General features: G+C 39.9%; 1 protein-coding gene across 1 annotated transcript in view; it reads right to left on the bottom strand.

The window, feature by feature from the left end:
- Nucleotides 1-9,456, bottom strand: part of LOC124005614 (Down syndrome cell adhesion molecule homolog) — a 135,048-nt gene extending 125,592 nt beyond the window's left edge. The window contains 1 exon segment of the mRNA XM_046315029.1: nt 8,673-9,456. Coding sequence (XP_046170985.1) covers nt 8,673-8,715 — 43 coding nt within the window. The 5' untranslated portion in view covers nt 8,716-9,456.
- Between the last annotated feature and the right edge of the window lie 4,732 nt (nt 9,457-14,188).

Raw genomic sequence — 14,188 nt, 5'->3', positions numbered from 1 at the left:
CAGCCATGAAACCCATTTCATGAAACTCCTGTCGAACAGTCATTCTCCTGACGTGGCTTCCAGAGGCCGTTTGAAACTTGGCAGTGAGTGCTGCAGCTGGGGACAGACGATTTTACCGCTCTACGCGGTTCAGTACTTGGCGGTCCCATTCTTTGAGCTTGTTTGGCCTTTGAGCTTGTGTGGCTGAGCTGTTGTTGCTCCTAGAAGTTTCCACTAACGGCACTTACAGTTGACCGGGGCAGCTCTAGCAGGGCAGAAATTTGACGAACTGACTTGTTGGAAAGGTGGCACACTATGACGGTGCCACATTGAAAGTCACTGAGCTCTTCAGTAAGGCCATTTTAATACAAATGTTTGTCTATGGAGATTGCATGGCTGCATGGCTGAAATAGCCAAATCCGCAAATTTGAAGGGGTGTCAACATACATTTGTACATAGAGTGTACCTCAAAGGCTGTTATAGAATGCAGCATTTTGGGGAAATGTGTCGTTCAGTACAAACGTCACGTAACGTAGCAAGCGTTAAACTGAACTGAACACACCCCAGGTCAAGCAGAGCACATGGGCTCAACAGTATTTTGACAGACAACCCTGCTTAGCTTCCTCACACAAAGTTGGAGTAATTAAGTTTATTACATACTGTTGATAGTGCAGTTTGAGGGTTATTTAGACGGTGGATGGATGGATGACTGTCTATATAGACAAACACTGGAAAGAGACAGATTACACATCTGCAGAATTAATGATGGGACTGACCACAGTTACTGCCATCCATGAACTCAACTACTTCCTGTTCTCCTCCAACAATTAACCTAAATCTGACCAATCAGAATAGAACAAAGCAGTTGCTAGGTAGATAAGCAATTACTGTTACAATTCCAAACAATTGATTCTCCACTTTTTAGAACTACACAACGTTGACTTTGAAAATAACAATATCTCTCAGAAAATAAATGATGCACTATTGATAATATTAGCAGTTACTCAAATAGTATTTTGTAATGGGTCGCCATCTTACAACACGACAGGTCTGGCCGTGAGGTGTTTCTTGTTGGTCAGAAATGATCAGCCTCACATACTACAGCATGTACTGGTCAACACTCCTTATTATGTCACCAAACAGTAAGGTGCAGGGACATCAATGATGTTGTCATGAATATATACATAATTGCCAACCTGCATGCTCGCTATGGGAACAGGATCTTCCAGAGTGGTGGAAAATGTACACATACTACAGTGTAGAGGAGAAATTCTAGTGAAAATTAAAATAGGTGAACAGGTGATGCCCAGGTGATCATAAATCATGTAGCAAATGTCAAATATGTTCCAAACGCCCCATTTATTGTTAGTCAGTGATGTAACACTAATTGAGAAACCAACAGAAGTGATGTCATCACATATTGTTGTTACTTCCATTGATCCACATTCCACTGTTGTCAAAGAGAATTCAGTCATGAACAGCTGGCGTTGTGAAGTGTGTCAGTGCTAATGTCACAACAGCTGGCTCCTGTCATCTTATTAGCTGCACCATAACCAGGGCCCTTTAAATATGCCATGTGCCACACTCACTTACATACTCCAGACCTATTTGACAATCTTTATAAACATATTAAACATTTATCACATCCAATCCGTAAAGCAAACATATTTATTTAACACTAAGGAGCACAGCATGTGTTCCCTAAAGAACCCCACAGCCAACCTGCCCCCTCCTCTCTCTTCTCAGTCACTACCCTTGCTTTCTTTGTTATCCCCCTTCCTCACTACACACCATCCCTCCAATAAAATGTAATGTTCCTTCTCTCCTCTAGGGTTGTCCCTTTCTCCTGTGTGTTCACCGTGTGACAGGGAACGTTAGCTCTGTAAAGCCAGCCAGCCAGCCAGCCAGCCAGCCAGCCAGCCAGCCAGCCAGCCAGCCAGCCAAGCAGAAGCAAATGTATTCAGAGCATTTAGTACTCCGGATTAATCGAATTATAATTTAATCATCTGATCAAACAGCAATTAGCATAATCACTTCTGGGGAAAGGCTGATAGAGAGTGAGGGAAAGCAACACATAATAAAGCTCAGGCTAGCAACACTCTAATGAGACATTTGCCAACATTCACAAAGTTACTGATTCCTGGGGACTCTTTAAATATGATCCACCTCTTTTTAAAGGTGCAACTCTGCATATTAAAACATCAAATTGGTGACGGATCCAAATTCATTTGAATGCAGGCTCATGCATACACTGTGGTTTGTGTCTCTTTCTCTGCATTCTGAAATCAGATGTGAAGTTTGAATATTGTGAACACAAACAGTATTTGCATCTTACAGAATGACTGATTGAGAAGTTTAGCTGTGATAAGGACATAGATTCAACACTAAGAAAGGTAAAAGAGTGTAGATCAATAAGACAAAGGGAAGCAGATGGAATGTGAGCAACCTGCCAAGCTCAAAGAGATCCAGACACACACTGTGAGAGTCACCAAGGTAATCCATCCACACAGTACCAGAGCAAACATGTGCATTGGGCATATAGGGATCCATCCAGTTAATTCCCATGGCTGTGTAGTTCAAAGCATGAGTATTTGGGTACTAGATTAAGTGACCGATTAGTTCTGTCCCTCAAAAATAATATGTGATCTTTGTGAATAGTTATCGTTAGTCTTTGTATATTTATTCCTCATGCTGTTACTTTTCTATTATTTCTCTTTTCTCTCTGCAATGTTGGAAAGGGCCCGTAAGTAAGCATTTCACTGTTAGTCTACATCTGTTGATTACAAAGCATGTGACAAACACAATTTGATTTGATTAGCCACATCAACCACTCTTCCAACATCTGTCCTGTTCACTGCACTTTTATGAGTTGCACTACATCATACTTGAGCTCTATATACACACCACGCATATATAGTAGTCCTAATTCAAAACACAGTATGTGCATTAGATATAGGTAGAATGTTAGTGCATGTATTTATTTTGTCAGTGTTCTCTAAAAACTGCTTTAGTCTCATTGTTCCTTCACCATGACACTTTTCTAAGTGCTCAGCCTTTTAAAATAACATTACATAAAATAACATGTCATGTCTTTGCCCGGTTGATCAAACACGTAAATCTGTGTGAGTTTTTTCCCCCAGCCGATGCTAAACAGTATAGTTAACATATTAATGTGAAAGACATTTACATGGTGCTCATGCAATTATATTGTTCTGATTCAGCAGAATCCTTAAGGATACAGAGTCTGATTTGTAATTAGATTTTACATTCAGTGAAACATACCACCACCCCTGTGAGTCTCCCATGCCCCATTACTAATTAGACTGCAAGACGGTTGCTGAACATCTTTAGTAGGCATCTTCATTATGCAGTCAGAATGTGTGAACTGGGAGATCCATTACTACACATCAGGGTCTCCATCATCAGACATTACCATTAGTAACAGTTCCTCAGGAATAACAACAATGCAACCATTCACACTTTTCACCAGCAAACACCCTCTCAAAGGGGAACGACTCTAGAGAACAATTGACCTTAAACGAGTGCTGAATTCATGTTTGAACTGAACTCACATCTACTTCTCCGATATGTATCTATCAATGCATACAGAGCGACTATATTTTATTGCCTTACTATACATATTTTCATAGGTAGGTCAACCGTGCTGCTCGGATGCCTAGTTGACTGTTGGGTCATTCCATTTGATTTCAATCACTTTTTGAACGCACCCCATTTGATTTGAAATAAACTTTTTATACATTTTTGCCCATGGTAGAAGTGTTCAGAAAGTAACTTGTTGTACCTGATTGACCAAACATGTAAGTGTGCTCAAAGCATACCCCACCCAACCTTGAGACCCTCATATCTTCATCACTGGAAAAGATAAACAATTGAGTTTGCTATAATTTCCCCTCCTGTCCCCTGTAACTATTCCCCAGTTCGTTTCTGTAAATGTGAATGTGTTCTCAGTCAACTTACCTGGTAAAATAAGGATTCAATAAATACAATTACAAACAAGATTGTCAAACTGTTATATAATTTCTTGGAAAAAAAATGTTTTCAACTTTTAACCTTTAACATCAGTAATGTAGTTTAGACCCTATTTGACATCCTCTGAGGTGTCTCTGTTGTGTCCGCCATTGGTTGAGACACAGCATACTCTTGAGTGTGGGTGTCATGTTTTGGCTGAAAATGATTTTTTCAAGAAATTGTAAAATAGTTTGACAACTGTTTGTAAGCTTTTAAATGATCTGCACAGCTGTCTCATAAATGTTATGTCATTCAAGTTGGAAAAGTCACTTTCTTACCACTTCTACCATGGGCAAATATGGATTGAACATTTTGTTCAAATGAAAAGCGGTGCGGTCAAAAAGTGATTGAAATCAAATGGAACGACCCTGTTCCCTGACTGGAAATAGGTTTAAACAAATAATACTGATTTAGATTTAGATCTAAGTCCTCCTCAATTGCCAGCATGAGGCCACTGCTACCAAAAGACAGTAAGTCTTAAAGATCTTTAAATAGATATGGAGGATTCAAGGGCATAAGTCTTACAAGAGGAGCACCTCACTATACTGGAACAGATGGATCTCTAAATCAGTGCGCTGCCTTAATTGCCCCCAGCATATTAACTCCCCTGAAACACAGGTTCCTCCTCTCAGCCAAGTTAAGTCAAATCAATCTGCCCCCAGTCTCCATTGCATTTTACTTCTCAGGGTCCTAATGTGTTGTCATGCTAACTGGGCGGGCTAAGTGATGTTGGCAGCTATTTAGATGCCCTACGAGGACTATCTTTTCTGAAAAGGATTTTGTACATAATCATCCCTCGACAATGAGAAAGAAGGGCATTTTGATTGAGATAGAAATGTGTACATGAGAAGTGTACATGACCTATTTACCTTAGTGTAAGACAAAAGAAGGTATAGGCCATCTCAAACGGCCTTGCTCAGGTCTGTCTCTCAATCATTGTGCTGAAATCTATGGCAAAACAGTCATTCGCCTCTGTTCAGAATTTCCATTGCTATGAACATTCTCAAGCAGCCCTCCGCCATAGTGGTGCCCAAAAAGCTGCCCAGTCATTCTGAACGGAGGCGAATGACTGTTTTGTCTAAATTACACTATAGTGGCCTGGAAATACATTGACATTGCAAATATTTAGTAGTAAACAACTTCGCCATGATTATCATGTTGTCATTTTTCTTTAGAAAGATGGCAATGTCATCATTAGCTAGCAAAGTTGGTAAAAAAATAGCTAGTAATGCTAACGTTAGTTGGCTAAAATCCGGTGCTCCCCCCTCAATCTTAGTTAGCTAGCTAGCATTATACTACATCTAAAGTCAATCTAACAAAGGGTTTTCCTACTAATTATTTGCCACCTTTTGAAATGGCATTGTATTTCCAAGCCACTGTAATGCACTTTTGATTAAATCTTCATTGACAATGCATTGAGCAGAATGCTCAGTCGGGCATCCGTCCTGAAATGAATGTTCAAAACAATTGTGACAAAACATGCAACACATGAATAATGGCCCTGTGTGAGCTGCCTCGCCGCATAATGTATTTAAAAACAGAATTGGAGCTTGGATTGGTTTTGCCTTAAGGCATCTTTTAGAGGGCAAAATCCTCAGCCATCTAAACATAACTATTATAGCCTACTTTATCTTTTAATTACATTTCAATTTGAATAAAAATTATAAAAGGTAACCCACAGTACACAAAATAAATACATTTTTTAATTTCCATATTGCATTATTAATTCATGTTTTATAAATGCTTTAATGGTTCAAAAAAATAATCCCAATATCTTAAGATAATATGTATAAATGGAGTTAATATGAGAGCACAATGTCTAAATAGGCCAGAATACAAATTTAAAGAAGGCTTATACATATCATACCTGTAGAATGTTGTATTTGGAGGCTAATTACAACAGAGAAAACGAATCTACTGGCCCAGTTCCCTCAAAAATTATATATTTTAGCTGTATCTTTTATTGTGCAATTCAGGTATAATTCCCTCAATTATCATTATGCCAGAATATGCCAAATAAGGGCACAGGAAGTGGCTGGGCCCTTATCAAGCAATTCCCGGTCACCCACCCAGTGTATAGCCTTATTTAGTCAAACTCACACTTTCCTGACACCCATAATGGAGGTTTCCATAGAGACAGGCCAGTGAACATGTGATAGACCTGTAGATTTAGGAATTAGAATACGAATTTGGTATTTAGAATAATAATTTAGTAGGATCTCCATAGACAAACCTAACTCTAAAAAGCAACAATTAACTACAAGGTCGTCATTCTGCCATTGTCAGCTCAGCTCAGTCAATACAGACCTCATCATTATCATGATAATCGCTATCTTCAGAAATCCAACCACAGAATACAATGAAATACAGTGCAGCAAAATAAAACAAGATTCCAGCTCCAATTGCATTCTACACCCATCGTCCAAAAAGGCATAACATAGAGAACAATAGAACAACACAGAAGGGTGAAGCCATTTCCAAATAATAAAATACATGTTTGCATGTACCCTCTATTCTATTCTTATATGTACCCTCTATGTACCCTCTATTATATATATTAGGTTGGCAATATAAGGCTTCTGGAACTATATATGGATCCAGCCTGGCCTGACAGTTGATCTAATGTCACGGCACAATTCTAATGATTAATCACGAATCCTTATTGTTATTTTACGAGTTTCCACAGAAGCCAGTGTGAGTGAGGGAGATACCATATTGTGTGGAGTAGAGATGGAATAGCCTAACCTGGATGTCAATAAGCAGCTGACTGAGAATAGCCTTACAAGGGAAAAAGGGAAGATAGTCAAATATGTATCATTTAATATTATTTTGGGGGGAGGGGAGTGGAGTGAAACAAGGAAGTAGAAAGGAACCACTGATTTTCTTGTCAAGTGGGTTGGGTTCGCCTTGTCACATCTGCCTTGGTATAAAATTAATGTCCCTCAATGTGCTACAATGGGTTAATCCCAAACCACCAATGCCCCCTTTTTGCCTGATGCGGTAAATTCAGCGACCCTCTACGACATAACCACAACCAGAGGTTCTATCTACCCTGTTTACTTAAAATATCTGCAATGCCCCCATCTTGTCAGCTTGTACAGTTTGTAAGAAGATATATTTTCTTTCCGTTTCCCCCCTTCTTCAACCTCTGTGTTTTCTCAGTCTCCATCTCCCCTTTCCATACACACCCAGCCTTTTCATAACCCCCTTATATCCAGTAAATAATGGTTTATTTGATCCTGTGTAAGTAATAAATTGTATACATTTACTGCTTTCACCGATCAGCTTCACATTGCAGATTCATAGATTTATGAAAGCACACACAGTACACAAATACACACACACACACAGACGCACACACACACACACACACACCCACACACACACACACACACACACACACACACACACACACACACACACACACACACACACACACACACACACACACACACACACACACACACACACACACACACACACGCACGCACACACACACACACACACACACACACACACACACACACACACACACACACACACACACACACACACACACACACACACACACATACCTTTTAAGTGAATGCATAGAGAAAGTCTTTCTATCATTTATTGGTCCTTTTAATCTTTAGGTTGCAAATCAATATGAATTGATCACATGAAAGGAGACAGTATAATTCTGCGTGTAATATTCTATAATCTCATTGTTTTTTATTTCTGTTACATGATATATGGACTGCAAGCTCTTTCAAGTCTATTTACCAGCATTATCTCAATAAGAAATGACAACAACAAAACTATTTGTCTGCAGTGTCTACAGGGGTGCCTTTCCATTTTGCATCATTATCAGGTTCTGGTGGCTTACATTTTCTTATCTCCTTTGTACACAATTATTGTTTCTTTACAAGTCTTCATTTGGCTACACACCTGTGAAACAGGCTAGAAATGTATCGCATTGTTTAATGAAAACTTTACTGAAAATTAATGCATTTATTCAAAATCAATGTACTATGTTAATCTAATATCATACATCTCGAAGGATAGAGTCAAATTATAGGCTACATGATCAAGCTTTTACAAATGTCTAATATCCTTTCGAATTTGAATACCTTACATTGAACTTGAAAATATACAACCCTAAATAAATAGCTTGGATGGGGGAGGGGAAGGGGGTTAAACCAAATGTCCAGTATATAAAATACGTCAGTCATTATTGAGGCCCATGCTACTACTAACTGACATAGCCGACCGGCATAAATATCCAGGAATGTAAAAAATGATTAAATTCGATGTAGTAATTGCCACTGACAACAATTAAGGTTTTAACCTTAAGGTCACGTCTACTTTATCAAGCCTCTCACGAACATACATTTATTTCCTCAGCAATCAATGAAAAATGCAATTGAAGAATGAAGGCATCATAAAAAAATATTTTCATTGCCTTACCACAATTTATGTGAATCTATCAAATATTGACCAATGATGTGGCGTATAGTTAAAATAGATTAAAGCACATTTCACTCCCGTTCCTCTCTCCCTAGCACTGTTGGCAACCATAAAATGTGTAACACAGGTGACATCCACCCCCCTCATCTATTTTACATTCCTCACTGAATTACTGACATAACTAATGAACATTAAAATTAGCAAATTAAACTTACCATTTAAGATGCTCTGGAAAAAGATAACAGCCAATATCCACATGCCCTGCTCCGTTCAATCCCCCCAAGCTATGCTTTCTCGTCTTCCTCCGCACACTTTGACAGCTGCTTTCCTATAATGATGTTTTGTGTGGCAGGTGTAATGTTAAACATTTGCTACTAGCTTGTAGTAACCAGTCCAACTCTCTGCTGATAATAATGTCTTTACCGTCTCCTCCTTGTTTTCTCTATAACGCCCTCCCTGGTGCTCTCGTAGCCTACTCTTCCTCTCCCCTTCTCAGACCCCTCTTTGAGCTTGGAGGATATGTGCCTCTCTGATTGTCTTGGTTAAAGCTGTGATATCCGACTCTCCGCAGCTCTACGCTGGACCTCCGTGCATTGCTACTTTCCCTGCGCTTCAAAGGGATGCTCGAGAGGTCTACCGTGCTCGCCTGCAGCCCAGGTGTGATGCTGAGTCAGGGTAGTGGCACGCGGGCAACCGTAGGTACTAAAATAAATCTCCGGGTGTGAAACGGGGACACCTAAACAATAACGAGGTGGAATCCACAAAAACGCATCTTAAAACGAAAACTGAAAAATAAAATCAGGTTTGAAATCAAAATGTGAGAAATAAAATAACTTAAAATAAAGAGTCAATGTTCAGTTCAATAAGAATGAAAACCCAATCCGGATGAGCTGAAGTCAGACCATCTTCACCACCTCTCTCCGTCCAGCAAGAGGCAAGCACGCGCATCTTCCCACTGCCCTTTTAATCGCATTGGTCCATGCGCTAACCCTCGCTGCCTCAGAGCACTACAGAATAACCCTCTCCGCTGCCTTTGCAGTCGCTTTAATTCCTCATTGCCTTAAAGGAGCAGAGGCGATAGATAGACAGTCCTCCTAGGCGCTAGGTGAAAGCATTTACAGCAAGGAGAGGGATTTTGCAGTTAAAGAAGGCGCACCTGAAGAGCCGGTTAACAAGGAAAACATTTTACGCACCAGTGTTATACAGGCACAGATGGCGTGCGTAAATAAATGTTACTTTTATTAAGGTAAACTAGGAACATGACTAGAAACGTATTTTCTATACAGGAGAGGTACACAGAATTACGCCTTCAAAATGTTCTTGACTCGAGGTTCTTGAGTTTTTTTAAATGATATGTTTGTGGGAAATAATTTTCTAAAAAATATTATTTTTAAATGGAGTTGAAATTAATCATACGCACATCTAGCATTTGTGAAACAAATGGAAAAAAATCATTTTTCAAATTTTTTCTTTACTCTATTTTGGGTTGGCATTACATTTTGGCATTTTGTTGAAATAGTCTATCATTCAATATTTCTAACATCAACAATTATTACCACAATTGTTTTGATTGGGAATTCTAACTGGATTTGGTGCATTTTACATTGACCTGCCTCTGGTCCTTTCCCCACTCAGCCTCTGCCCAGGAGCAGGCCCTGTCTGATAAGCTTCCAAAACCATCAGACATGCCCAAGAGGCCATTCACTGCAAACAGAGGACCTGTCTGTCAGCATCTGTCTGCAGCCACACATTCAGTACCAGCCCCTATGTCACGACTTCTGCCGAAGTCGATGCCTCTCCTTGTTCGGGCGGTGTTCGGCGGTCGACGTCACTTGTCTTCTAGCCATTGTCGCTCAAATTTTTCATTTTCAATTTGTTTTGTCTCGTTTTCCCACACACCTGGTTCTCATTTCCCTCATTATGTGTTGTGTATTTAAGCCTCTGTCCTCCCCCCATGTCTTTGTGTGGTATTGTTTATTGTAAGTGCTTGTGCACATTTTGTTTGACTGGTGCACGTTGGGTTATTGTACCCATACTTTGTATTTCTTATGCCATTGGTTTTACTATTAAACTGCTCCGGCTATGATCAAGTTCTGCTCTCCTGTGTCTGACTTCCCTGCCACCAGATACGCACCCCTTACACCCTATCCCTCTCCAGGCATTCAGCCTGCTAAATTAAATGTATGTACAGTTGAAGTCAGAAGTTTACATACACTGAGGTTGGAGTCATTAAAACTAGTTTTTCAACCACTCCACAAATTTCTTCCAAAACTATAGTTTTGGCGAATCGGTTAGGACATCTACTTTGTGCAATTGACAAAAGTAATTTTTTCAAAAATGGTTTACAGACAGATTATTTCACTTACAATTCACTGTATCACAATTCCAGTGGGTCAGAAGTTTACATACACTAAGTTGACTGTGCCTTTAAACAGCTTGGAAATTTCCAGAAAATGATGTCATGGCTTTAGAAGCATCTGATAGGCTAATTGACATAATTTGAGTCAATTGGAGGTGTACCTGTGGATGTATTTCAAGGCCTACCTTCAAACTCAGTGCTTCTTTGCTTGACATTGTGGGAAAATCAAAAGAAATCAGCCATGACCTCAGAAAAAAATTGTAGACCTCCACAAGTCTGGTTCATCCTTGGGAGCAATTTCCAAATGCCTGAAGGTACCACATTCATCTGTACAAACAATAGTATGCAAGTATAAACACCATGGGACCACGCAGCCGTCATACCACTCAGGAAGGAGACGCGTTCTGTCTCCTTGAGGAAGCAGGTACAAAAGTATCTATAGCCACAGGAAAACGAGTCCTATGTTGACATAACCTGAAAGGCCACTTAGCAAGAAAGAAGCCATTGCTCCAAAACCGACATTAAAAAGCCAGACTACGGTTTGCAGCTGCACATGGGGACAAAGATCGTACTTTTTGGAGAAATGTCCTCTGGTCTGATGAAAGAAAAATATAAATGTTTGGCTATAATGACCTTCGTTATGTTTGGAGGAAAACCATCCCAACCGGGAAGCACGGTGGTGGCAGCATCATGTTGTGGGGGTGCTTTGCTGCAGGAGGGACTGGTGCACTTCACAAAATAGATGGCATCATGAGGGAGGAAAATTACGTGGATATGTTGAAGCAACAAATCAAGACATCAGTCAGGAAGTTAAAGCTTGGTCGCAAATTGGTCTTAGAAAGGACAATGACCCCAAGCATACTTCCAAAGTTGTGGCAAAATGGCTTAAGGACAACAAAGTCAAGGTATTGGAGTGGCCATCACAAAGCCCTAACGACAATCCTATAGAAAATATGTGGGCAGAACTGAAAAAGTGTGTGCGAGCAAGGAAGCCTACAAACCTGACTCGATTACCCCAGCTCTGTCAGGAGGAATGGGCCAAAATTCACCCAACTTATTGTGGGAAGCTTGTGGAAGGCTACCCGAAACGTTTGACCCAAGTTAAACAATTTAAAGGCAATGCTACCAAATACTAATTGAGTGTATGTAAACTTCTGACCCACTGGGAATGTGATGAAAGAAATAAAAGTTGAAATAAATCATTCTCTCTACTAACATTCAGACATTTCACATTTTTTAAATAAAGTGGTGATCCTATCTGACCTAAGACAGGGAATTTTTACTCTGATTAAATGTCAGGAAATGTGAAAAACTGAGTTTAAATGTATTTGGCAAAGGTGTATGTAAACTTCCGACTTAAACTGTACCTCTGTCCTTGAGCTGTTTTGTCCATTACTGTTCTGTATTATGTCCTGTTTCATGAGGACCCCATGAAGAGTAAATACTGCTTTTGTAACAGCTAATGGGGATCCTAATAAAATCCTAGCTACTGAAAAGGAGCAGGATACGTTCTGGTGGACATTGTTGAATAATGGACTTAAAATCAGTGATTTTAAAAGGATGAATGCGGGTCAGATTTTCTGTTGATAGCTTTTATCTCTGTCTCTCAACTTGGTGAGGAGGACGGTGCTGTAGGAGGACGTGTCCTCTTCCTGGTTGGAAGTGCAGTCTCTCTCATTCGCTCACAACACACTGTTCCAGTATCTCTCATCAACAGCATTCCTTTGTTCAGTAACAGCTACTTACACTAGACTGTTCTCGAGACGAAATTAGAGATTTAATCCAATTAAAATGGTCTAGCTTTCATTTAATTTGGTACACTATTTTTTTTAAATCATATGAGCACTCCATTAAAGTGAGATCAGGGAAGGATAGGAAGAGGAGTTAGGCCTGTGGGTCAACATACCTGCAGGCCACTTATATTGGATTTAGAATAGTCTGCTCTAGTATGGAATTATGTGCATGTGTTTGTAAGCTTGTTCATTTGTAGTAGCACAATTGACCCAGCCCCAAGGAAAAGGAATGTAGCTTTGTGAGGCTGCTTGTTCAGTGGCTTTGGCTGTTTACTGGTGCTTATTGCTGATGTGATGTCCGAGACAGAGATGGCCTGTGGATGCGTCCTCTGTTTCCTACAGATGACGAGAAGCAATCCTGTTAGCAAACCACCTGAGGGGCTCGTCTACTCCAGCTCCTTCTCATTATCAACCAGGCTGCTCAATGGGCCTGCCATGGCTGCTCTGCACTCTCCCAGCTGAGGGGATGGACATGGAATTATGATGCATTATACATAAAGCATCCAGCGCCATGCCAAAAACTAAAAACAGGATTTCTTTTGAACCTGTTAATGATGCCGGTTGTTAATCTAGCAATAGTTGTTTTTTCTGCTACATACAGTAGTTTAGAAAGGGGATGGCCGGAGTAGAGGAGGGGTCTGGTCGCTTTATTAGACGGACGCCACTTCTGAGAAAAATGCACATGACAGCATACCTGGAGTTTGCAAAAAGGCACTTGAAAGACCCAGAGCATAAGGCAAAAGAGTATGTGGTCTGATGAGACAAAGAAAATGAATGGAGCCAAATACAGGAAGATCCTTGATGAGAACCTGCTTCTGAGTGCAAACAACCTTAGACTGAGGGGTAAAGATGTACGTTCCTAATGGGACAGTGACCCCAAGCATACAGCCAAAGCAATGCTGAAATTACTTCAAAACAAGAATGTTAAAGTCCTTGAGTGGCCCAACCAATGTCCAGACGTGAATCCCATTGAAAATCTGTGGAAAGACTTGAAGATTGCTATTTCACCACCGCTCCCCATCTAATTTAAGAGAGCTTGAGAAAATCTTCAAGGAAGAATATCCCTAAATTCAGATGTGCAAAGGTTATACTAATCTATATATATACTAATATATATTGACTCAGGGGTGTAAATTATATATTTCAGTTTTTAATTTTCAATACAATTGCAAATATTTCTAAAAACACGTTTTCACTTTGTCATATTGTGGATGGTTGAGAAAAATTATCTATTTCATCCATTTTTAATTCAGACTAACACAGAAAATACTTTTTGAAGGCACTGTAAGCCATTAAGCTCCATACCAACTAGAGACTTGACAATGTCACGCCTTGGTCTTAGTATTTTGTGTTTTCTTTATTTGTTTGGTCAGGCCAGGGTGTGACATGGGTTATTGTGGTGTGTTTTTGTCTTAGGGGTTTGTGGAGTGTCTATGTAGTCTATGGCTGCCTGAGGTGGTTCTCAATCAGAGTCAGGTGATTATCGTTGTCTCTGATTGGGAACCATAATTAGGCAGCCATATTCTGTTTGTGTTTTCATGGGTGATTGTTCCTGTCTCTGTGTTTGTTTTCACAAGAT

Source organism: Oncorhynchus gorbuscha, linkage group LG19 (genome assembly GCF_021184085.1).
Source record: "Oncorhynchus gorbuscha isolate QuinsamMale2020 ecotype Even-year linkage group LG19, OgorEven_v1.0, whole genome shotgun sequence".
Taxonomy (NCBI): Eukaryota; Metazoa; Chordata; class Actinopteri; order Salmoniformes; family Salmonidae; genus Oncorhynchus; species Oncorhynchus gorbuscha.
Note: the sequence above shows the minus strand (reverse complement) of the source record. Positions and strands in the feature narration are given on the sequence as shown.